Source organism: Delphinapterus leucas, chromosome 6 (assembly GCF_059928025.1).
Source record: "Delphinapterus leucas isolate spDelLeu-1000000601 "Yukka" chromosome 6, BTC_Dleu_Yukka2, whole genome shotgun sequence".
NCBI lineage: Eukaryota > Metazoa > Chordata > Mammalia > Artiodactyla > Monodontidae > Delphinapterus > Delphinapterus leucas.
Window position 1 is genome coordinate 39,478,215 of NC_143134.1, and position 23,286 is coordinate 39,501,500.

The 23,286-nt window shown below is 46.0% G+C and overlaps 1 protein-coding gene across 3 annotated transcripts in view; it reads right to left on the reverse strand.

Annotated features, from left to right (window-relative positions):
• The window catches only part of DAPK1 (death associated protein kinase 1), a 205,259-nt gene that overhangs the window by 137,779 nt on the left and 44,194 nt on the right, over positions 1 to 23,286 (reverse strand). The window contains exon 3 of one of the 3 annotated variants that reach the window (XM_089913036.1): positions 12,123 to 12,434. The exons of the other annotated variants lie outside the window; for them this stretch is intronic. Within the exon in view, the coding sequence (XP_089769162.1) occupies positions 12,123 to 12,142 (20 nt within the window). The 5' untranslated portion in view covers positions 12,143 to 12,434. The remainder of the gene's footprint in view (positions 1 to 12,122; positions 12,435 to 23,286) is intronic. 3 annotated transcript variants of the gene reach the window in all.

A 23,286-nucleotide genomic window follows, 5' to 3' on the forward strand; every position in this document is an offset into this window, starting at 1 on the left:
CTGAGCCAATTACAACAAATCCACAAAGTGCAATTTGATGCTGGCTTTGAAATTCAAAGAATATCATACAAAATTATCATAATATAATGTTAGGTTAAAAAGCAAGATATGCAACTATACATACGATCTTATTTTCATATTAAACATGACATATAAGTGCAAGACTGGAGGCTAATACAGCAAAATGTTAACATTTAATGGGATCCTTGGAGGAATAGGATTATGGGGTATTTCCATTTTCTCCTTCAAAGTTTCCCAGGTTTTTTCAAACTTCCTACACGAGCATGTGGTACATTTAAAATCAGAAGACTTCCATCAAAAGATAGCAGAGGGCTGTAGGAATGAGGCAAAGGCAATGGAAATTTTCTGTGGTCTGTGGGTAGCATCTCACCCACTCCCTGTGAGCCCCTCTGAGCTCATGTTACAATTCTCGCCCTAATTCCAGCATCCCACCCCAAAGAGTAGATGAAGGAGGAGAGAAGAGGAGGTGGGGAGGGGAAGAGGGAAGGAGAAAGAGAGAAGACGAGGCGGAAACTCTGTAGAGCAGAAATTTTTTAATCCTGGCACACAATGGAATCACCTGGGAGCCTTTAAAAAATCCCCATGTCTGGGTTCCACCCCAGACTCCCAGCATCACAATCTCTGTGATCAGGGCCCAGGCGCAGGTATTTAAAAATGCACCTTGGGGCCGGGGGTGGGGGGTGGTGCTTCCCCGGTGGCACAGTGGTTAAGAATCTGCCTGCCAATGCAGGGGACACGGGTTCGAGCCCTGGTCCGGGAAGATCCCACATGCCACGGAGCAACTAAACCTGTGCGCCACAACTACTGAGCCTGTGCTCTAGAGCCCACGAGCCACAACTACTGAAGCCCGCATGCCACAACTACTGAAGCCCGTGTGCCTAGAGCCCGTGCTCTGCAACAAGAGAAGGCACTGCAATGAGAAGCCTGTGCACTGCAACGAAGAGTAGCCCCCGCTCGCCACAACTAGAGAAAGCCTGTGCGCAGCAACAAAGACCCAACGCAGCCATAAATAAATAAATAATTTAATCTAATAAAAATAAATAAAAATGCACCTCGGAATTCTCAGGTCCAGCAAGGTCCGAGAACCCAGATGTAGAGAGGAGTGGTTCTCAAATGTTAGGATACATTCAAATCACCCAGAAGTCTGGTTAAAACGCAGATTGCTGGGCTCTACTCCCAGAGTTCCCAACTGACAAGTCTGCGGTGGGGCCTGAGAATCTGCATTTCTGATGATTTCCCAGGCAATGATACTGTGGGGCTGAGGACCACACTTCAAGAGCTACTGATGTAGAGCAAGAGCTTCTTGGATTTGCCCCAGGGACCTTGAGTCCCATAGCAGATTCTCAGATAAATTTTAGTGACAAACCAGATTATTATTTCTTCCTCTAAACACTGACCGGCAGGGTTTTTTTTCCAAAGAAGGCAAAGGTCCAGAAAATCAAGACAAAGAAAGAAAATGCCCATTCACTGAGCAGCTGCAGGGAACTGGGCACTGGGCTGGACCCTTCACATCCTCTAGAGCTCATTCCATCCTCCTGTGAGGAGGCACGGCCATCTCTATCATAGGAAAACGAAAACTGAGATCCAGGGAAACAGGGTCATTTGCCACGGATGGGTAGCTAGTGAAGGGTGAGGCCGAGATGCAACCAAGGCTTGTCAGATGCCCAAGTTCTGGCTTTTCTCCCTCGGAGAACATACACACATTTTACTAGATAAAACCTTTCCTCTAAGCAAGTATCATGCTGCCTGAAAAGTCATGACCTATATAACATGGGGAAAATGCAGGAGCAAATGTATGAGTTCATTATGCTGTTTTTAAATTCTTACAGTTACTAGTACAGGAAAGCAGCAATGCATTCAGTATAAGAAAACATCTGCTCAGCCTGCCTTTAGCGTAAATTCAAACGTATTTTCCATGTGTATGTCTGTGAAGAATGAGCCCATCAAAATCCACTGAAGTTTGGAATACACTGGACACTGATGTTAAAGAGGATTACACTAAAGCAGACATCCCGAGTAGTCGGTAAAAGCAAACCGTCAAGTCATGGGAAGCATCTGTAAAAGACGTGTGATTTGTCTACTTTGGTTTCAGGAGGTAACTATATTCACAGCCTCCCCCTGCAAGGCATGGCCAGGTCTACCCACACCTTCTGTTCTGCTCTAGATTCCACTTGTCAGGGGAGCTCCTTATTACCTGTGTGAGGATTGCTTTGTTCCAACTGTTTGGAATGATTCGGTTGAAGAAATTTATTATTTTCCCACCTCTCTTGGCCATTCTCTTCTAAAGAGAAAACTTTGTGTTTGCTGTTAGGCAAAAAGAGGGGTGGGGGGGAAGTGAGGTGTTAACATCCATTTATGGGCCATTCAGAAGTTATCCTAGGTATTTTCTAAGAACAAGGCAGAACATTCTAGAAAAAACACAGAATGGCCCACTCAGTCGTATACTATCTGAGGAAATCTATTTAACTATCAATGTTCAAATAATATGGATGCCACTCCTTAAACTGCTTCTTTGAAACCCCCATGAAGACTGACATCCCAGGTACTTCTAGATCTGGGCTTTCATTTTACAAAATAAGGATCTCAGGACCCAGACACTCCTTAAGATTCACAGGTTCTATCATGCTCCAGAAAGCACCCAATGCTGACTCAAAACAACCATCCCTTCTGGTGCTAAGACTTGGCCCATTTTTCTCTTCTTTCCGTGGTTATAGTTAATCTTTTTGCCCAGCTCCAAACATATGAACAAGCAGTTCCAGCAAGCTGAAGACGGCATCAGGGGAAATGCTATCAATCTACGAGTCTTGCCTTCTGCCTTAAAGCTTTGATTACTGCCAGCAACGCTCTCCTTAAATCTGCATTCCACATCAGCCCTAATTAATTAAATTATTAAATCATAATTAATTGAATAAAAGTATAATGGCCAGCTCTGGCTCCTCTTGGAGGAATGCCTAAGAGATCCAGCATAACCTCAAACCTCCTGTGGTATATAAAGTGGCTTGGAAGCAACAATCTGAAAATCTGGTTCTAATTCAAACACTACTTGGGTTTGAAAATGACCTTAACGCCTTGGTGAGGCATGGCCAGTTGTCTATCCTAATATTTGATCTTTCCTTTGTCTTGAGTCCTAGAATTATCAATTTTCAGCTGATAATCAGGCCACCTTGATATAAAGACTACATTTCCTAGCCTTTCTTGTGGCCATGTAACTACCTAGCTGTGGCCATGTAACTACATTCTGGTGAACAGGATGTGAGCAGAAGTATTGGGTGCAATAGTCAAGGAATGTCCTTCATGAGAAAGGGCATGCCCTTCTTTCTTCTTGCTGGATGGAATGAAGATGTGATGGCTGAAGCATGTGCAGCCATATTGGCATAGTGACATCATAAAAGAAGGCAAAGTGCTTGATACTACAGAGCTGCCACAGCAGCTCTGGACTCCTACACAAGATAGAAATAAAGTCCTATTTTCTTTAAGCCGTTATTATTTTGGGTTTTCTGTCAAACCCAAGCAGCCAAAACTAATCCTAACAAATATTCAGTAATGAAAATATCTTCAAAACTCCAAATGATCAAGGGTCAGCTTGGGTTAGAGTCATAGAGAAGTGAATCCTGTAGGACCATTTCATAAGCTTGCTGAGTTCCTGGACACTTAGGGAGATTGAAGCTGTGCAGAAGTGACTAGTGAAGGTCCTGAGGCCACAGGACACTTACCTAAGGTGCTGGCTAGAGCTGGGAGCACTTCCAGAAGTCTGAGCCTTCCTGGTCAGGGATGGGCAGCAATGACGCAGCCATGCCGGCGAAGCCCCCAGCTGTGCTGTTCACCTCTGCAAACACACCACACCTCCTTCAGAGCCACTTATCCCCACTGCCCCAGCACCAGCCCCCTGTCCTCCTCACATCACCTCCTGACGTCGTATTAATAAATGGCTGTGTGCAAGGACAGAACTCAAGTGTCACCGGCTCTTCAGGGAGCCGTGCTTCCATCTTGCAGAGACAGAGCCTTAGTTGTGGTGCCACCTGGGAGAAATGTGTAGCACACAATACGCAGTCCAAGGAGGAAGACCAGCTCAGATCATGTGGCAGAAGTGAGGCCCATTCCTCCCAGCAACCAGGGCGGTTTGCCAGCTGTGCAGATTCGGCAAGAAGGAAAGAAGATGTGAACTTGGGTGCACATTTCAGCACGTGATACCAGTCAACGTTAAGTCACAGGTAGTGTGAGGAACAAGTGTGTTCCAGACCCCAGGAGGCTAGATTCTCGCGTGTGATCTTGTATAGATCACAGCCGATCTCAGGGCCACAGTTTGCTCATTTTATAAAAGTAAGGCTGTTGTCTTAAGAATCAGCATCTCAAAGGTGGAAGGGAAGCTATGTGTTCCAGAATCTCCGGGCGATTCCAATGATCAGCCAGGTTTGGCAATCTCTGACTTAGAAACTTGCCACTCAGAGTGTTCCGTGGATCTGCAGCATCACACTCATTAGAAATGCAAATTCTCAGTCCCCACCCACACCTACTGAATCGGAATCTGCATTTTAGTAAGATCCCAGGTGATTCATGTACACACCAAAGCTTGGGAAACGCTGGCTTAGGTCCATGATGTCATGACTTCACGGAGAACATCACACATTTAGCCATTGTCCTGAGATCCAATCTCAATACTTGCTTTTCATTTTGTTTCATTTTTTAAAATAAGAACCACTTATTGTAAGGATTATAAGTGATAATGCTTATATATGTTATGGTATAGTATAAAATGTGAAAAAAATTCTAGTTTTGTTTTTGCTACCACTATTATTAGCTGTGATATTCATTGGTCTTGATTTACCAGAACTCAAGAGAACCACTGGGGGAAGAGGAATTTCAAATTCTGAAGCAACTCTTTTTACTTGAGACACTTTATTCCCAACCCCTGGCAAGTCAACATTCTCCCAATGAACCAAAAAACATTCAAAATCTCAGTCTTGGCCGATACTCCAAAGGCAAAAGAAAACAAAATGACCTGGGACTCGGGGTCATCAACCAAAGTGCTGGCTTTAACCAACAGCAAAGCCAACTCCTTAGGCACTCTCAGGAGGAAAGAGGCTTCCTACCCCGACATCACCATTCAAGGAGGTACAGTGTCATCATATTCGTGTGACAGAAGAATCAAGGGACTGCCACCATCTGCCTGAAAAGCTGATGCCCCCCCAATTCTCACACTGGCACACACTCGTTGCCTGCCTATAACTGAACAGTGCGTAAGTGCTTTTTAAACAGATTTAACCAAAGTTGAACTGCTGGCAAGCAGATGGGCAGCCACATGACTGATGCAAGCTTCAATGTGTGTCACTGGGGCTTTTGCGAGGAAGAGGCAGATTGAGTGGGGGAACCAAACTCTCTCTTTTTCCTTTTCGGTCTCCCCCTTCTGCTTGACATCTGGTCTTTGTCGGGGGACTTGGGGCCCGATGCCTGATCTCTTCCGAATAAGCCTGGTCCCCACTTTGCCACATTCCTCTCAATTGTAAGCACCAGGAGAAACCACTCTACGGGTTACAATTTCAAACGCAAACAGTGGCCACAATGCAAACATTTGCTCTGGGGTTCCCAGCAACGCTGACTTTTGTAAAGAGTGAAGCAGGGTAAGCAGAAGGCTGGGGTCTCCCATCTTGTCCCCAGGTAATAGCTTTTGTTCCCAGGGCACAATTAAGTCACTGTTCACTTTTTGGTGTGTGGACCAAATACACAATGCCTTCCATTCTCAGGGACTAAGGAAAACAGGAGTTGGCATGAGGTGTCCACATTTTCCTTAATGAAATGAACAGCCCAACCCGAAATTCAAGTGCTAAACTTTCAACAGCAAACAAAAGGCTCGTGTTCCAGTCCGGTTCACTGAAACCAAGTGACTTTTATATCAGCCTCGAACCTTGGGAGTGTTTACTTACTTATTCTTCTCTTATCAGCACGTATAGGGGTCAGTTCCACATGTAAGCAAGGAAAACAAATTGAGCAAATGACACTTAGGATGAAAAAAAAAAATCGCTGAGACGCATAGCCAACACCCTATGTGCTCCTGAATAATTTCTCTCCCTCTTCTGTCCCCCAAATCTAGGGAATCAGGTATTTCAGACATTTGAACAGAAAATTCAGTCTTTGGAATAAAATCTCCTAGGGCGGCTGCCGTAAATGATGATTCCCTTCCTTCAAGAAATTCCTGAGAAGAGGACATGCTCAGCGGGGTTTTCACTCCCTGCACGCAAGTTCTTTGGTTGTAGATGTCCCACGAATTCTAGCTCCGCACGCAAAACCTGTATTACTTACGATATGTGCAACTGGCTGTTCATTTGCGTAACAAAATAAGAAGAAGAATGGAAAAGAGCATGGCCCAACTGGAGGGTAATATCCTTGGAGTTAAAGCAAAGCACTTGACGATATATAAAAAGATACATATGGCAGATTTCCATCAAAGCCATTTTGAGATGTAATAAAATTAGTCCTAAACCCAAGTTTTCTCCCCTTTTCTGATCAACTCAATAGTAGTATCTCAGAGTGTTAATAATTAGACAAGGTTGGAATCAGAAGGGAAGTTTCTAGTAGACAGAGAGGCTTAAACAGTCAGAATGAAGTGCATATCCTGTAGATACAAGAGGGAAATGAGGTCAGGAGTCCATACAGGCCCAGGTGATATTTGATCTGCAGTGTTTGTACCTTCTGTCTCCTGGACTGCAACTCACAGAAATTCTGCTCTTATCACAAAAGAACAACAAAAATTATATTAGCAAGTGACTCAGTTATGCAAAGACCAACACTAAATGTGCAGTGCAAACTTCAAAATGAGGGGTGTAAGAATCAGATGCGGGGAAAAACAAACTGCTTTTGTTTCATAAGCTTTTCTAACAACTTAAGACCCAGAAACACAAATATTATATTGCCAGCTATAAAATCATGACATTCAGAGTTTTTGAAGTTGTGTTTTGTGGTGATTTTTTGAATCAAAAGAGAGTAAAACTTTGTTTACATTATTGGTCAAAAGTGTTTTCTGTAATCTGAAAGAGAACAAAGCAAGGGGACAAATAGCTCTCAGCCCTGCATTTACAGCTGTTTGGCACCATTTCTACAAATGACACAAGATCAATGGGCTGGAAGACCTCTCATAGGGAAAGCCTGAGTTTAACCAGAAGCCCGGCCTGATCCAGTCCTCACTGCCCCCTCTGACCCCACTCCCCAGCAGTTAAGAGTTAGGCAGTCACAGCGTTTGTGCCTTAACTGACATCTGTTTCAGGAGATCTATTTTCACCTCACGTGCTTGCCAAAGTGGGACACTAAAGTATTTCTATTTATTGGTTGCAAATGGCATCTCTGTGCGTGTACTTGGGTGCCCACAAGGTAGGGGGTGGTTTACAAAGGGCTGCTCAAAACCTAAGCCAAGGATCATCTGGGGTCTTTAAAAAATAAAGAGTCCAGGGCCTCCCTGAGGTTTTTATTCATTGGACAGGAGAGGCGTTGCAATGCCCATGTTAACAAGCCCCCCCGGGCTCTTTGATGCTGTGAAGTCTGAAACCCCCAAACCTGGAGTAATCGTTCTCAACCAGAGTTACAGGGAGCTGTTGAGAATGCAGGTGCCTAGACCAGACCTGGACCAATTAAATCTAATCTTGGAGGCTGGACCTGGGTAGCAGTGGTTTCTAAAGTTCCCAGGATATCCCCCAGAACCACTGAGACTAATGCAGACTGGTGCCGCTTATGCAAAATGAAGATGGCCTAAGGCGTTCCCTATATCAAGAGAACCCCCCAACCCCTGTATTTTTTAAATCACTCCTGCTAGGTTGACACTTCCGTTTTGGAGCTGACTCTATGTTCCTCTAAACTCCTTTCCCAGTATTAAGTCTGCTCATTACCTCAGCCCAGGATTACACCAAGTCCCTTCCTGTGGCAAGATCCTCCTTCAAACACAGGGCGTGGGTGATTAACAACTGCAATTTAAAAATGGATCTGCTTTGCAACAGTTCCAAACTATAAACTACAGCTCAGACAGTCCTCTTCCCCCTTTCCAAGGATTTTTGGAAAATGTTTTTTTAATGACTTCTGTGCATCCCCCAAGGTAAGTTTAGATAGCCTCCCCTTCTGTATCCTGGTGGGCAGCCACCTTGTGGAGTTTAGACCCCTGGATGGGGGCAATATGATTAAGCTGCGGGGTGATGCCATGCATACTGCATCTCATTTTCAAACTCTCTTTAGCCAAGATTTGTTGAAGCTGAGGGACTTAAAGCAGGCTCAGGAAGGTAGTGACGTGGATGAAAAAACATCTCCCCCATGGACTGCATTAATTAGAAAATGAATTGCTTCAACAAACTCTTTTAAAATGCAAGTACCCTCAAAAGAAGCGAAGCCTCATTCACCAGGGAATGTTACTTTAATCCACTGATCAAACTGGAGGGTTGTGGGGATGATCGTTGTTCGAGCCACAAAGTGTGAAAAGAAATGAATCCATTGTCAATATTTTAAAATGAATTCTCAGCATTGCCTAGACTTGGAAGAGCTGGCAGTGCTGGCCCAGTCCGCACATACAACCATCACACGGTGAATAACGGCAGCCCCCTTGGGATGGCCCTGTGCTCTCCAGCTGGACACAGGCCTCACTGCTCCCTATTGCCTGGTACCTGGTCAGCTTCACACATTTGCTGCTAGGAGCAGAGGCCCTGCTGACATCTGAGTTGGCAAGCTCTTCTTTACTCAACGACTCACCCTAAAGTGACAGAACTGGTGATAGGATCTGCATTCACATTTTTGGTCTCCTACTCCTTAGCTATGAGGTCTTAGATGGTCACAACCTCCTCCTGGGATGGAGCCTTAATTTCTTTAACATTACTATTCCAATTGAGGAGTGACAGCTTCCTGGGGTGGCTGTGAGTATTGAAAGGAGCTGAAGGTGAATATAAAAGTGTTTGGAAGCTAAAGTAGCAGGCGCATGTAAATGACAGTTGTCCAGTCAGCTCAAGACTGCTGCTGGGAACAGCTGAATCATGCTTGGGTGGGAACGCCATGGAGGGCAGTTGGGGGCAGGGGCGGGGGGAGAAGAGACTGGGCTCATGAATTAATGTGACGGCAGGCAACCTGGGGAATCCAGGTGCTAGCCCCCTGGGGGCAGAGGCCACAACCCTCACCTGGAAGAGCGCAAATCTGACCAGGGCTTCCACCTCGGCGAGCCGACCAGTGGAAACCAAGCCAGCTGCTGAGTTCTAACGAAGAGACTAGTTTGGGAGGTTGCAAAGCGTAGTCTTACAACTGAGCCTCCTAGTTGCCCCATTACTTCGGGTCTGACCCAGCATCTCCAAATGAGACCGGGGTCTCCTGATCCACACCTGGTCTTTCTCTAACAGGAAGAAATATAGGCAGAAGAAAGACAAAGAGGAGCTGAGAAGACAGTCACTTATTCCTACCCCATCCCCCCACAGACCTTATCTTTCCCTTTATTATCAGTTTAGTAGGTTATTTGCATTTTGGCAGGATTTCCCTTTCCCAGGGCCTATCAACCGAGTTTGGAGGAGACGGCAGATGGCCTGCTACACAGCTAATCTGAGTACATATTCAAGACAATAAACAGCTACAGATTGACTTGGCACCAGCCACCAGGGGGGGGACGCCAAGCATTTCTCAAGTCCCCTCGACTTTGCCTTTACTTGCTGTGTCAATAGAAAGAGTATATTTTAATCTCCTGATAATTTGTTTTGGAAGGAACTCTATATTTCGTAAGTAGTCCAACTATATCTTCAGATGACCTACAAGCACGAATTCTAGGGCACCTCTCTTTGCATTGGTAAACTTGATCAATCAGCATTCTTGCTGTCTTGATTTCCAACTAGTCATCAAAATGTACAAATGTCTTTTCAAACATACACACCGTACACTTCCAAACATACACACTGTACACTTCGAAACATATATGCTCTTTCCATATTGACCACAGGATGTGTCCCAGGTAGGAGTCAAATGTCCTGCTGAAATCTGCTGTGTGCCAGGACCACACTTCTCTGTTCCCGCAGCCCAGTCATCTTTTCAAATAAGAAAGTAAGGTTAGCCTGATATGACCAGCTCCCCAGCGTTCACTGCTTTCCTTTCATCCTTCTAAGAAGCCGATTAATGTGTCTATCTCATCCTTGTTCTTCTTCAGAACACCAGTCTACAAAATTTTTTTGTTTTGTTTCTGTATTTAGTATCTGTCAGAATCTAGGCTAGTTCTGTAGTCAACAGTACTGATATAGTTCATTCTCCCCACCTTATTTCTGGTAGATCCTTTAAAAATCTCAGCTTATTTAGAACACTCCTTTCCCAATAAATATCTCCTTCTACCATTGCTCTTCAATTGGAGCACCCTCAAAATGATCAAGCTCACTTTATTTGCCATATTCTGTGTTCTACGGCCATCAGCACTGCTATTAAGACTCATCCCTATTAAGTGTCCATCAACAAGTTCATGAATGAAGATGTGGTGTACAATATACAATGAAATACTACTCAGCCATAAAAAAGAAGGAAATTTTGCCATTTGCAACAACATGGATGGACTTTGAGGTTTATGCTAAGTGAAATAAGTCAGACAGAGAAAGACAAATACTGTATGATATTACTTATATGTGGAATCTAAAAAATATATCAATAACAAACTAGTGGATATAACCAAAAAAGAAACAGATACAGATATAAAGAACAAACTAGTGGTTACCAGTGGGGAGAGGGAAGTGGGGAGGGGCAACAGAGGGGTAGAGGATTAAGAGGTACCGACTATTATGTATAAAATAAGCTACAAGGATATATTGTACAACACAAGAAATACAGCCAACATTCTATAATAGCTATAAATGGAGTAAAACCTTTAAAATTCGTGAGTCACTATACTGTACACCTGTAACTTATATAATATTGCACATCAACTGTACTTCAATAAAAAAAGACTCATCCCTATTTTTTTTCTCCATGAACCACTGAGGACCTCTGTAACTACTGACTGTTGTTCTTGGGCACCTGGGTTATCTTATGGCCTTGCTACTCAAAGTGTGGACTGCAGGGGCTTGTTAGAAATGCAGACTCTTATACCGTATGCTAACACACATATATGGAATCTAAAAAAAAAAAAAAAAAGGTTCTGAAGAACCTAGGGACAGGACAGGAATAAAGACACAGAGAATGGACTTGAGGACACGGGGAGGGGGAAGGGTAAGCTGGGACGGAGTGAGAGAGTGGCATGGACATATATACACTAGCAAATGTAAAATAGATAGCTAGTGGGAAGCATCCACATAGCACAGGGAGACCAGCTCGGAGCTTTGTGACCACCTAGAGGGGTGGGATAGGGAGGGTGGAAGGGAGATGCAAGAGGCAGGAGATATGGGGATAAATGCATATGTATAGCTGATTCACTTTGTTAAACAGCATAAACTAACACACCATTGTAAAGCAATTACACTCCAATAAAGATGTTAAAAAAAAAAAAAATGCAGACGCTTGGCCCCTCTCCAGACCTACTGAATCAGAGCCTGCGTTTTAACAAGATCCCAGGCGATCACGTGCCCATGGTTAAAGTGTGAGAGGCACTGCTGTATGATATCCAGTTATAGTCAGGACTCGGCAGCCATGTTCCCACTACCAGTGCAGTGCCCACCCTCACAAAGGAGTTATTCTCCACACTTTGTCTCCCAATGGACTGCCACATCCACTGTGTGTCAGGATCTGAGTAGAGGCCCAGGAGTCAGTGAAGGAGAGGACAGCCTCTTCCCCTAGGAGGTCAGCATCTATCTAATGGGAGATACCAACCTGTAAACAAAGAACCACAGGACGACAGAGAAAGTATCAATAAAAGACATGTGTATCGAGGGCTCCAGGGGAACTCAGAGAGGTACCTGGATCTTGAAGATAGGACAGAAAGTTCCGAGAAAGGAAGTGAGGGGCGGGCATTCTAGACTGAAGGGACAACACGTCCAAGGAGGAGCCAAAAATCACATCATGTTGGAGAATGACAAGAAGGTCGGTCTCGCTGGGTCAGTGCAGGGACTGGGCAACAGTCAACCACTGGGCACAAAAACCACCCCAAGCTTAGTAGTTCAAATAACAATAACTGGCTTGCTCACAGTTCTGATGGTTGCAGCATGGGCTGGGCTCATCTGGGCAGGTTGTCCACTCCTCATGGTGCTATCCGGGCTCATTCACCTGTTTGCAATCCAGTGGGATTGGCGGGGGCTGATGGCCTCGCTTACGTGTCCGGTGGCGCCTGCTGGCCGTCAGCTGGGCTCCTCCCTCCACATGCCTCTCATCTTCCAGGACGTTACCCAGAGCGCCCTTATGTGAGGATAACGTGTACCAAGAGAGCGAGGCCTGGCCTTGGAAGTCACAACATCCCTTCTGCAGGATTCTGTTGGCCAGGACAAGTCACAGGGCCAGTCCTGATTCAAAGGGAAGGGAAGAACAGCAATGCCAAACTGCCAAGGGGTGTGCCACCGAGAGGTTCCTTAGCGACCATGAATATTACAATGCACCCCAGAATGGAAAGAGATATTATTAGGGCATGAGTTTATACCTTCTCTGTGGGGCCCTTAATTCAAAAGCATTCAAGTAGCCTAAAATCCTATTTACCTTTGTAGCCCCAATTGCAACTCCCGTAGTTCTTTCCACACAGTGGGTGTTTAATAAATTCATGTGGATTAATTAAATTGTCACAAATACACATAACTATAAACTCAGGAATTGGAATTTATCAGCAGAGAATTCCCAAAGGCCCAGTTAATAAAGAATAAAAAGTCTCTTTTGCTTACAAAAAACGTTGAGACGACAGAATAAGAACATGACCCTTTCACAAAGAGTATGTGCCCCGAAATTCACCAGTAACAAATCTCCAGGGAGACCGTTGCTCTCCCTCCATTTACCAACCTTCACTCCAAATCCCATCATGTGTCATGAGGGAAGTAAAAAAGTTTAAGAGGTCAGCACTTGCTTTAGGTTCCACTGAAAAAGCAGAGCAGTCATCACGTCTGGGCAGAATCCTCTTTAAATCACCCTTTAAGCTTAATACACAGCAAATTGTCTTTCCTTGGCAGTAACAGCAGACCGCTGTTTCAACCTGTCCTCCTAATCTGGACAGCTGACAAGATATCATTCTATGAATTAGACCTGGCAAGATTTATTTCCTTCTGGACATTGTGCTTGAGATTAAGCTAAATGGTATGGTAAGGTTATATGGGAATCTCAGCTTTCTTCAGGTATAAATAATGTAGGGACTTGGATTAGCAGTGCCTGACCCCTTTTCTGTAAAAATGTAACTCTTTATTAAAATAACTACTGTGGCAGTGCTATTCATCACATATTTCAGGGACCTTTCCGGTCAGGATATGGTAGGAGGGCGCCCCCCATGCTCTTCAAGTTAGGCTTGGCCATGTGACTTCCCTTGGCCACCAAAGTACTTGCCTTGGATGAAAGCTTCAAGAGCCAGTCCTCAATATGCCACATCCTCTTCCCTCACCAATGTGACTGTCATTTTTCAGATGGTAGAGCTTTGGTCCCGTGGTCAGGACGTGTGAGACAGAGCCCCCAGCTCACTCATACTGGGCATTGGCATTGTTTGTTACAGCGGCATGACTTTGCCTGTCCTAACTTACTATAACTACGCTGAACATGTAAGTATCCTTAATTGCTGGGAGGAAGAAAGTGATAGCCCGTTTAAGCAAGATGACTCCTGGTTTTAGAGCAGTTTACGTGCTCCTCACTTCCCTCTGCCTAATTGCTCCTACTTCTCTCTCCTTGCCTGCCTCGAATTTAGGAAACTGCTTTACTTCCTTTCTTTGCAGGAAACGCACAGAAGTGACTGGGTTAAGGGAGAGAGCTTGCGGCCTATCAAGTTCCTCTCTGGCACGGGATCTTGGCTTTGACCCCTTTGACAGCATCCCCAAGTCTAGATCATAGGGTCACAGGATATTCGTGTTGCCCATCGGGACCATTTCATTCACAATCCTGACCCTGAGTAGCAAAGAGTGAGCCACTTGCCTAGAGTAAGTAGCAAACCCAGGTCTGAAACCCGGCTGTTTTCCTGGGCTCATTGCTGACTCATAGACTGTCCCCCCGACACTAGTACATACACTGTATGGAAGCCAGTTCCTGCCTGTCTTCTCTTTCCCCTGGAATCTGACTTGCCTTTTCTGCCTCTATACAGCTGGTCTGAGGGTTCCGAGGCTTGAGATTCCCCTGCTTCCCCAAGAGGTTTCTTTTCTCTGGTCCCACAGCTATATCGCCTCAAAGGCCAGCCCCTGGACGCACAAAGCCTACCACTTCTGTTCACAGCGACTCAGCAAGGAAACCCTGCCCAAACTCTCCAGCACTCCTGCTGAGCCCTCCAAAGTAGGGCCTGGAACCCTGACTGCCCTGTTCCTACTTCACTACTTCGAGGAGCCAGGACTTACGACAATCCCCACACGCCCTGTGACCCCCTTCCTTCACAGGCCCCCTGTGAAGCGCGGAGGAAGAGTAAATTACCTGTCTGCTCAAACCACGAGGGTATCTGGGCAATCGCAGTCTCTGCAAACCAGCCTCAAAAACTCTCCTCCATCCTTTCTAACAAAGACCTAATCACTATGAATGAGTGTCTTTATTAAGCTGCAGTCTGATGAACCATCGTCTGAAAGAGACTTCTTTAAGGGGACAACCCTTTTTTCCCCTTTCACATTTTAAAACCCATTTAAATAGAAGAATTTTAAAACAGACCCATGCAGAGGAGACCTCACAGGCAGCTACTTTATCCCACACTTCTCCGTGACCAGACGCACAAAGAAACCAGACAGGGATACAACACACCCTTTTCCTCTATTTTTGGAAGAATTTAGAGCCCGCACTCACAAAGGGAAGCTGGCCTGCTCTAGCAGCAAAAGAAGCAGACAAATGCCTCTAGTATCAAGGGCAGGCCATTTGAAAGGGGTCTGTGCCCCCAATTCTTGGTACCGTAGCCTGAACCCCAAGAGGGTGGATGCTGAAGCCACCAGATGAGCTGCTGGCTGCCTGCCCTATGTCCACCCGCTTCTGTCTTCCCAGCAGAATCAAACTTTATTCATGGCAGCCACGTGCCTTGCCTCCCATGCTCCGGCGGTGGGGCCAGGGTACCGTGTGACATAGTCTGGCTGATAAGCGGACAGAGCCTCAGGTGGCACATCTGGGACCCTTTACACTTCCCACCCTCTTGCCTGAACCATGGGCATGGCAGATGGAGCTTTGGTGGCCACCACGGAACCTCACAGATGACAGTGACCCCTAAGGATGGCAGGGGAGAAACCCAGGAGTCTGTGTCTCCAATGGCACCGAGGGGCCACCATGTCACACTCGGCCACTTACCTCCCCACTTTTGTAGGAGAGAACAATTAACCCCTTAACAGGTCAAGACTACTGTCACCCAACATATCCAAACATTGCCCCAATGCAAAGCCTCTCCAACCTACCATCTGAACAGGGTCATACCCTAAGCAGACCTGGGGAATTTCTTTTTTCTATGGAAAGTCAATGACCCAGAGAAATTAAAAGTCAATAGGAGGCGTCATTAGACTAAAAATCCACTTTTGGCAGACACATTTGATACATTTTGGGGTGATGCTGGGGAGAGAATAAAGGTTCAGCACTTGCTGCTCTTAAAATATGAAATAAGCACAAACTGCTCCTCATCTAATACAATAATTGTCTAGATATTTTAATTACCTATTATATTTGGAGGGAAATGGGAGGGAAAGGAAGGAAAGATAAGATGGAAGGGCACCTAAATATCCATCAGTGGATGAATGGATAAAGAAAATGTGAGATACATTCAGTGGAATACCATTCAGTTCAAAAGGAACCTCTAGGCCACCACAGAACATTTCCATAATTGCAGAAAGTTCTTTCGCACAGCATCGGTATAGACACTACTGTATATTACACTGTACTATATGGTAATGGGAAGAAGCCTTCCTGGGACACTGGGAACTTGGGGGGTACCAGTGATGACACACAACCTCTCTCTGCCTCAGTTTCCTCACGTGTAAAATGTATTACACCCAACATATATATATATGTTATACATAAGTTATAGTATTAGCGTGTAACTTATAGGCTTGTTAAGTGGAGTAAACGAGATCACACCTGTAAGGCACATGGTAAGAGCTCAATGAATGCTAGGTATTATTTTGGGGAAGGGCGCAACTAGAATACAAATGCACACAAACACACATACATTTGGGACTCCCTGCAGCGAGAGAGCATGAATCAGTCATCTGTACACCTTCCCCATCCACAGAAAGCGTAACACATCCTGATTAAACAACTGAAATGGACAGCACCTCCAAGATGGCCCACCAGGTACCAGGCACGGTGACCAGGTGCAGGGAGATCTGGTCTCCCTTCTCCCACCTGCCTATCAGGAGTCCAACCAGAGGGAATGAGGGGATGGGGACCACAGGTGGGAGGCCACATGGGTAGGCGCAGCCCAGAGCAGGCTCTGACTGAGCCCCCACTTGGCCCCAGCAGGCTGTTCAACGAGGCAAGTGAGGGATCCACAGAGGAAAACTGCTGCCCCTGTCAACAGGAACCCCTTTCATCGCAGCCCTTCCCTCCAATGACTCTGCGGGATAGATAGCAGACACCCAGGGACCAGCTGGTACCAGGAATTGTTCATGTCCCTCAAGAGGGGCACTGACATGCAATGACTGTCTTGCACCTTGCCTATCTGCTACTGTGTACGTGTTTATGTGTGTGGACATATATATGTGTGCATTTATGTATGTGGAGCATATATTCAAGTGATTCCAAGCTCCTTTACTTATTTAAGATTTTTTCACGGTTATAATATATCCCTTAATTTTATAGGCTTACTTGTTTTATTTTCTCCCACTAGTCTGTGGGTTTATTCTCAGATTTTGTAAAGCTGCCCGTTGGTTTACTCATGACAAAAGGGTATGACCCATATTGTTTGGTATCTTCCTAGGAGGCCTCAAGGACAGTATGGACAGGCTAAGACACCCAGTGTGCAGATAAGACATCAGCCCGGGAGATTCTGTGACCATGATGTGAAACCAGACAGATCACCTGTATCCTGCACTTGGCTTCCAAGGGGCTGGCAAGATGACAGGACGTGTGACGAGCTAAGTACCAGTTACCACGTTGGGCTCTCACTCAGGATCCTGATCACTGAAGTTAAAATTAAAGACTGATCATGGTTGGGTAAGTGAAAGAAGGAAAATGCTCTAAGGATTAATAATTGACTTTTCCAAGAGACACACTTGGCTAAAGGATTAGGTATTTTAAAAAACCCAACACATTTTTCTCTTAACAGATAACTTCTCAATAAGTAATGGTTTAAGTAATAAGAGGAGGATTCCGTAGGAGACAGAAAAAAAACTAATGACTAAAGTTGTTTGTCAATAAGAGCAATGAACATGGGGAATTCCTTGGCGGTCCAGTTGTTAGGCCTCTGTGCTTTCACTGTCAAGGGCTGGGGTTCGATCCCTGGTGGGGGAACTAAGATCCCACAAGCTGTGCAGCATGGCCAAAAAAAAAAAAAAAGAAAAGCAATGAACACTCGTTATTTTTTTATATTTATTTATTCATTATTTTTATTTGGTTCCACCGGGTCTTAGTTGTGGCATGTGAACTCTTAGTTGTGGCATGCATGTGGGATCTAGTTCCCTGACCAGGGATGGAACCCAGGCCCCCTGCATTGGGAGGGCAGAGTCTTAACTACTGTGCAACCAGGGAAGCCCCTCAATGTTATTTTAAATTTACAATTTCTCAATCTGCATGGCTTTAGAGCTCACAAAAGAGGCTTCTTTGAGTCACAGAAGGAAAACTAATATTCTTCTCGAATACAGCACATCAGAAGCACGAGGAAGGGGCCAGATGTAGTGAACAGAGGGCAGGACAAAGACAAGAGGTGATTCTCCCGAGGCCCAGCCCCGGAGGAAAAGGCAGATCCCAGGCTTCTGGACTCTTCTCAGGAGTCCCACGCGTGCCTCAGAGGGCTGTCTGGCACACGTGGGGCTGCCAGGTAACACGCTTTGAACAAAGGGCTCGAGACCAAAGAGGATTTGAAAACCACTGGCCTCACAAAGCCAGACGCTGAGCTCTGAGAAGCCATCCGGCCGAGAAGGGAGGTGCTGGCCCTCCGGGAGGCCTCCTGCAGAGCGGCCTCAGGGAGGATGGGGTTAGAGGCCAGGCCTCCACCTTCCTCTTTCCTTGACCCGTAAAGGGCGTGAGCAGCTGCTGGCCAGACGGGAAAAGCTGAAAGTCCTCCATCCACCTCCACCACCAGGTCCGAGGAGCTCTGCCCGCCCGGCTTCCGCCTCTGGGCTGGCCCCTTGGGAAGAGCAGCTCAGAAGGCCCAAGCCCCCAGCCTCTGGGCCCTACCTCAGTGACCGCACACCATTTCAGCCTGGAAGTCGTCCTCCTGAGGGGCTGGGCGCCACACAGGCCTGGGCCAGAATCCTCGCATGGTGTTCTGAATACCTTGGCCTTGAGCAAATGACTTCACCTCTCGGAGACCAAGGCTGCCCTCCGTGGAAGGGCAGTGGAGCTGCTTCACTGGGTTTCGGCGCGAGAACACGGTGGCCCTACCTGCCGCACTGCCGCCAAACCCTCCTCCCTACCGGACCACGGGGTCATGCTGTCCTGTCCACCGAGGTACCCCAGGGGCCAAACGCTGACCAGTGTGTGGCAGCTTTCCCATCAATATACGGTGGTAAATCAGTGAGCCAGAGAGCAAACTGGGCGTCGTGAGTAGCTGAGAGGGTGTGGGGGCACACGTGGGCACTTAACCCGGCCCTGCCACCTTTGACAGGGAAGCTCTGGCAAGGCCCTCCAGCTCCCTCCCTTAGCCTCCTCACCCGCAAAATGAATATGCAAGGACTGCAAGGATTAAAACGAGATAATACGTGAAAAAGCACTTGGTGCGGTGCCCGACCCTCACAGCTGCTGGGCCACACAAGCTGCTGTTAATGAAATGTCCACCCCAAATTGCCTTCTCCTGTTTTTGGTCCTGCCTCACCAATGAGTCCCAGTGACCAAGATTAGAAAGAAGATAAGTGGCTCGGTTCCTCTGCTCCTCGGCAGTAATTATGATGGTCACATTCGCACTTGCTCCTTCATTCATAATACTTAATTTTCTCAATTGTCTTTTTAAGAATAAAACAGTATCTCCCGCAGTGGCAGCACGTGACTACCTCCATTCCTTCAAATAATAATTTTTCTGTGCACTGCTTCATCATATTGATATGGAACTCACCTACTTTTTAGTTAGCCAGTAATTTTACAATAGTGCACTCTGCATACCTGTGCTTAACAGTAAGTTTTAAGGTGTTTCTAGTGCTTAGTTTTTTAAACTTGGGGCTTAAATTTTTTGTTTTGTTTTTGTTGTTTGTTTACTAATATTTCCAAAGGAAAGTACCAGATGACCCCAGGGTATCAGTCCCAGCTTCTCCCTGTGTCCATGAGACAGGAGACAGGCTAAAGGGAAGGACAGATACATTGCTTTAGAAGGTTAAGACCAGGCTTAGCTCTGATCTAATTGCTTCCTGATTTAACATCTGCTTAAGAACATGCTATATTAGGGAAATGCTCGAATGGGACAGCTAGATCAGGAACTGGGTCTTCTCAGAGCAATGAGGTTCAGAAAGAAGGAACTTACTTACCTGAGAAAAAGGGATGTTATGTAAACCCCCAAGTCCTTAAAAGTTATACTAGTGAGGCTGCCCTGAGCACACAGCTCTCCTGTATCTGCTTTGCTGCGGCTCTGAGAGGCCGGTCCACAGCTCCTCCTCTGTTCCAGCCAGTCACTTGGCTCCCTGACCCATCTAAAGAGCCATCATTACAACAGCACTCCAGGTTCTGGTAGAGGATTTGTCATCAGCTGGGCTTCTCTTTAAAGACCTCCTGGAGAACCAGCTGAAGTTGAGAGCACAAACCCCCTGCTCCAGGTTTCCAGGGGAGGTGGTGCAGGAAGCCAGGGCGGGACCAGCTGCCTCTGTCCCTCCGAGTAGTCAGCAAGCCCAGAGCAGTTGATGGGCTTTGCTTACTTGGATCCAGGTTGCCATGGAGATCAGGAGTCTCCCTGGATGTCCCCACTACAGGACCACTGGAGGAAGCTAAGTGAGCACCCCTAAGTCAAGGCAGTGTGTGGGGTTGGAGGGGGATTGGGTACAGAGTTGGTAGGTTGGGACCCCCAATGTCCTGCTGAGTCAGAGGGAGTGTTCTGGCTTAGTCACTGTTATGTCTGGAGGGACAGGATTTTTTTCTTTAAACTGAATTTTCTAGATGAAATGAAGATGACTTTTTTTTTGGTATTACATTTTACTTTTATTGCTTCCAGTATTCCACAATTATTTAATCATTAATTAAATTAATGATTGCTATTGAACTTAAAAAAACCTTGAGGGGGACTTCCCTGGTGGTTCAGTGGTTAAGAATCCGCCTTCCAATGCAGGGGAGGGGACACAGGTTTGATCCCTGGTTGGGGAACTAAGATCCCACATGCCTCAGGGCAACTAAGCTGGAGCACTGCAACTACTGAGCCCTTGCGCTCTGGAGCCCACGCAGCACAATGAAAGAGAAGCCCGTGTCCAGCAATGAAGATCCCGCGTGCCGCAAAATAAATATTTTTTAAAAATGCCTTGAGGCATTGCACAAGACGGGAATAATAATCATTTTCAAAATGGTAGTCAGCAACAAGAACGCTTAAAAGCATCGGTGTGACCGCATTTGAGAATATCCTCCTTTGACTCCCTTGCACTCATTGAGGGCAAAACCTAGGGTAAAATTTTAATGCATCTGTAGCTCCTTATGAACTAAACTACTTACATGAAAATAAAAATTCTATTTTTTATGCCTCAGGACAGGATTTCTGACCTGCAGGTCTGTGAGCAGGCTATGTGTTTGAGTATTTGAGGGCATTTTTCTGAGAAAGGGGTATATAGCTCTCAACTATTCTCACAGGAGTTCCCCAAAATGTTTAGAGTCTACTTAATCGATAGCAAATTTACCCAATCCAGTTCCTTTTATTCCCTTGAACATGTCAAAACTTGGTGGAAGATACATATGGGGATGTTTTCCTGCCTCCCCTTTCTGCCCACAAGTTACACACCTCATCCTCTCTCTTCCTTTTCTTCCTCCTCTCCTTGTCACCCTCATCTGGAGAATATTTATAAATAAATAAATACTGAGCACCATGTGCTGGACATAGTGTCCAGTGTTGGAGATACAAGGACAAATCAGACAGGACCCATGTTCTCAGGGAGCTCAGAGTCAGATGGAAAAGAAGGACACACAAATAGATGATCTCATCTATGTAATGATTATTGAGATGCATACGAACAGAAAGCTGGGGGAGGTTCGGAGATTGCTCTGTAGGTGTCAGTTTCCAATCCCCAACCCCACCCTATGTCACAGACAAAAATCAAGGAAGAACATATTCAAAGAACCTGATGAATGAGGTTTTGTTTGGTTTCTTGCCTAGTTGGCTGGCTGGAAACTTAAGTACTGATGAAATAAAATTCATATTTTACGGCAAGATGAGAAAAATTTAAACATAAAATTTTCCTCTGCCTCTTTGGGCCTCCTCCCTCCCTGTTAGTGTGTGTTGTGCATCTGCATTATCCAGACCTCCTTAGGAGATAACATTCCTTCTTAATCTCATCAAGGGTCACAACTCCTCAGGAGATAACCTTCGTTCTTAATCCTGTAAGAGGCCAAGATGACCCATGACCCACTACTCGCTTTGTACATGTAGACCTGGATTGTGTAAACTGTCAACAATACTGTCATTTGATGTATAACCCTTTATCTCAAATACTTATTATAACTGTGCTTTGACCTCTAACGGTTGGTTAGAGATTTCTCAGAGATTTCTGAAAGACTGTCTCCCGGGTTATCATCCTCAGGGTGGCTTGAATAAAATTTTCCATTTCTTTCTTAGATCAACTATTGATTAATTTTTTTTCATTGACAGTATCAATAAAAATGTCAAGGATGAGCTCAAGAGCAGTCTTACATTCAGAGACAGGAAGTAGAATGGCTAGGAGGAAGGTTGGGAATGGGGAGTTGGTGTTTCATGGGTACAGAGTTTTCACTGGGAAGATGAAAAAGTTCTGAAGACGAATGAATGGTGGTGATGGTTGCCCAACAATGTGAATGTACTTGATGGCAGTGAACCGATCACTTAAAAATGGTTAAAATGGTAAATTTTATGGAATGTACATTTTCCCACAATTTAAAAAGAAAAAAAAGTAGTGTTGATTTTTCTGTATGTGATTGGCAAAAAGAGGTGTTACTGGTACCCATTTCTGCGGGGGTGCTAAAGAAGATGAGTCTGCTGGGCCCAGAGTCTCACAAACCCTGATGCGTGCCAGGTTCTTTCTTAGGCAGTTTCCCTGTCCATGCTCAGGCCGACACTCCCCTCCTTTCTCTCCTCTGGGACGTTCTCAGGGTTGGAAAGGAAGCCCTGAGCATCCCTGACCAGAGCTGCGGTGTCTGGCAGCCTCATCTGGCCGAGTCCCCACACTCGGAATGGCCACCAGCTGCAAGCTCTCCTGCCTGCTCCTGGGCTCCCTGCCGGGGCCCAGAGAGTGGACCCCGGACAGCATCACGTTTCCGTCACTAGCAGCCTGAAAAGTGAGCTGCTTGTGGGGAGAGTTACATGGGCCTCCTGGTCATCTCAGAACTTGATCTTGGTTATCACAAAGCCCCCAGGCTTACTGGCAGCTGAGATTATCTGGAGTGCAGTTCATCTAGATTGCCTGTGGATTGCCATCCCACAGAGGGACCTGAAACTCCCGCATCAGCTTCAGGCTCGCATGTCTATCGCTGCAGGGAGATGACTGTACAGGCAGATGCTTATCTTTAAGATCCGCCGTCAGGGTTCTACACCCTCTGGTTTCGTTAAGGCTTCTCTGTGCTGATGTATCAGGCACCTGAGCTGCCTTGGAAGCGCACGGGCTGCTGATCGCTTGCTTCCCCATGGCAGGATGCAAGGGGACATCCTGCTGGGCTGGCCCCCAAGGATGCCCAGGGAACTCTGTCCCCGTTTCCCTGCAGCTCTGGAGGACTTCACCTTCTTCTCTGTCCTTCCTCAGCTGCCAGCAGAGGCCTGGGGACTATCTCCCCACCTCCCTTTGCTCTGCTGTCCCAGTAACACCCTCAGCCACTGGGTCTTTAGGGATTTCATTACTAACTTTAGAGGGAGACCAATAGATCCTGGCCTAGGATCTAAATGAAGGGACATGAAGATGTCACCCACTTTTAAGA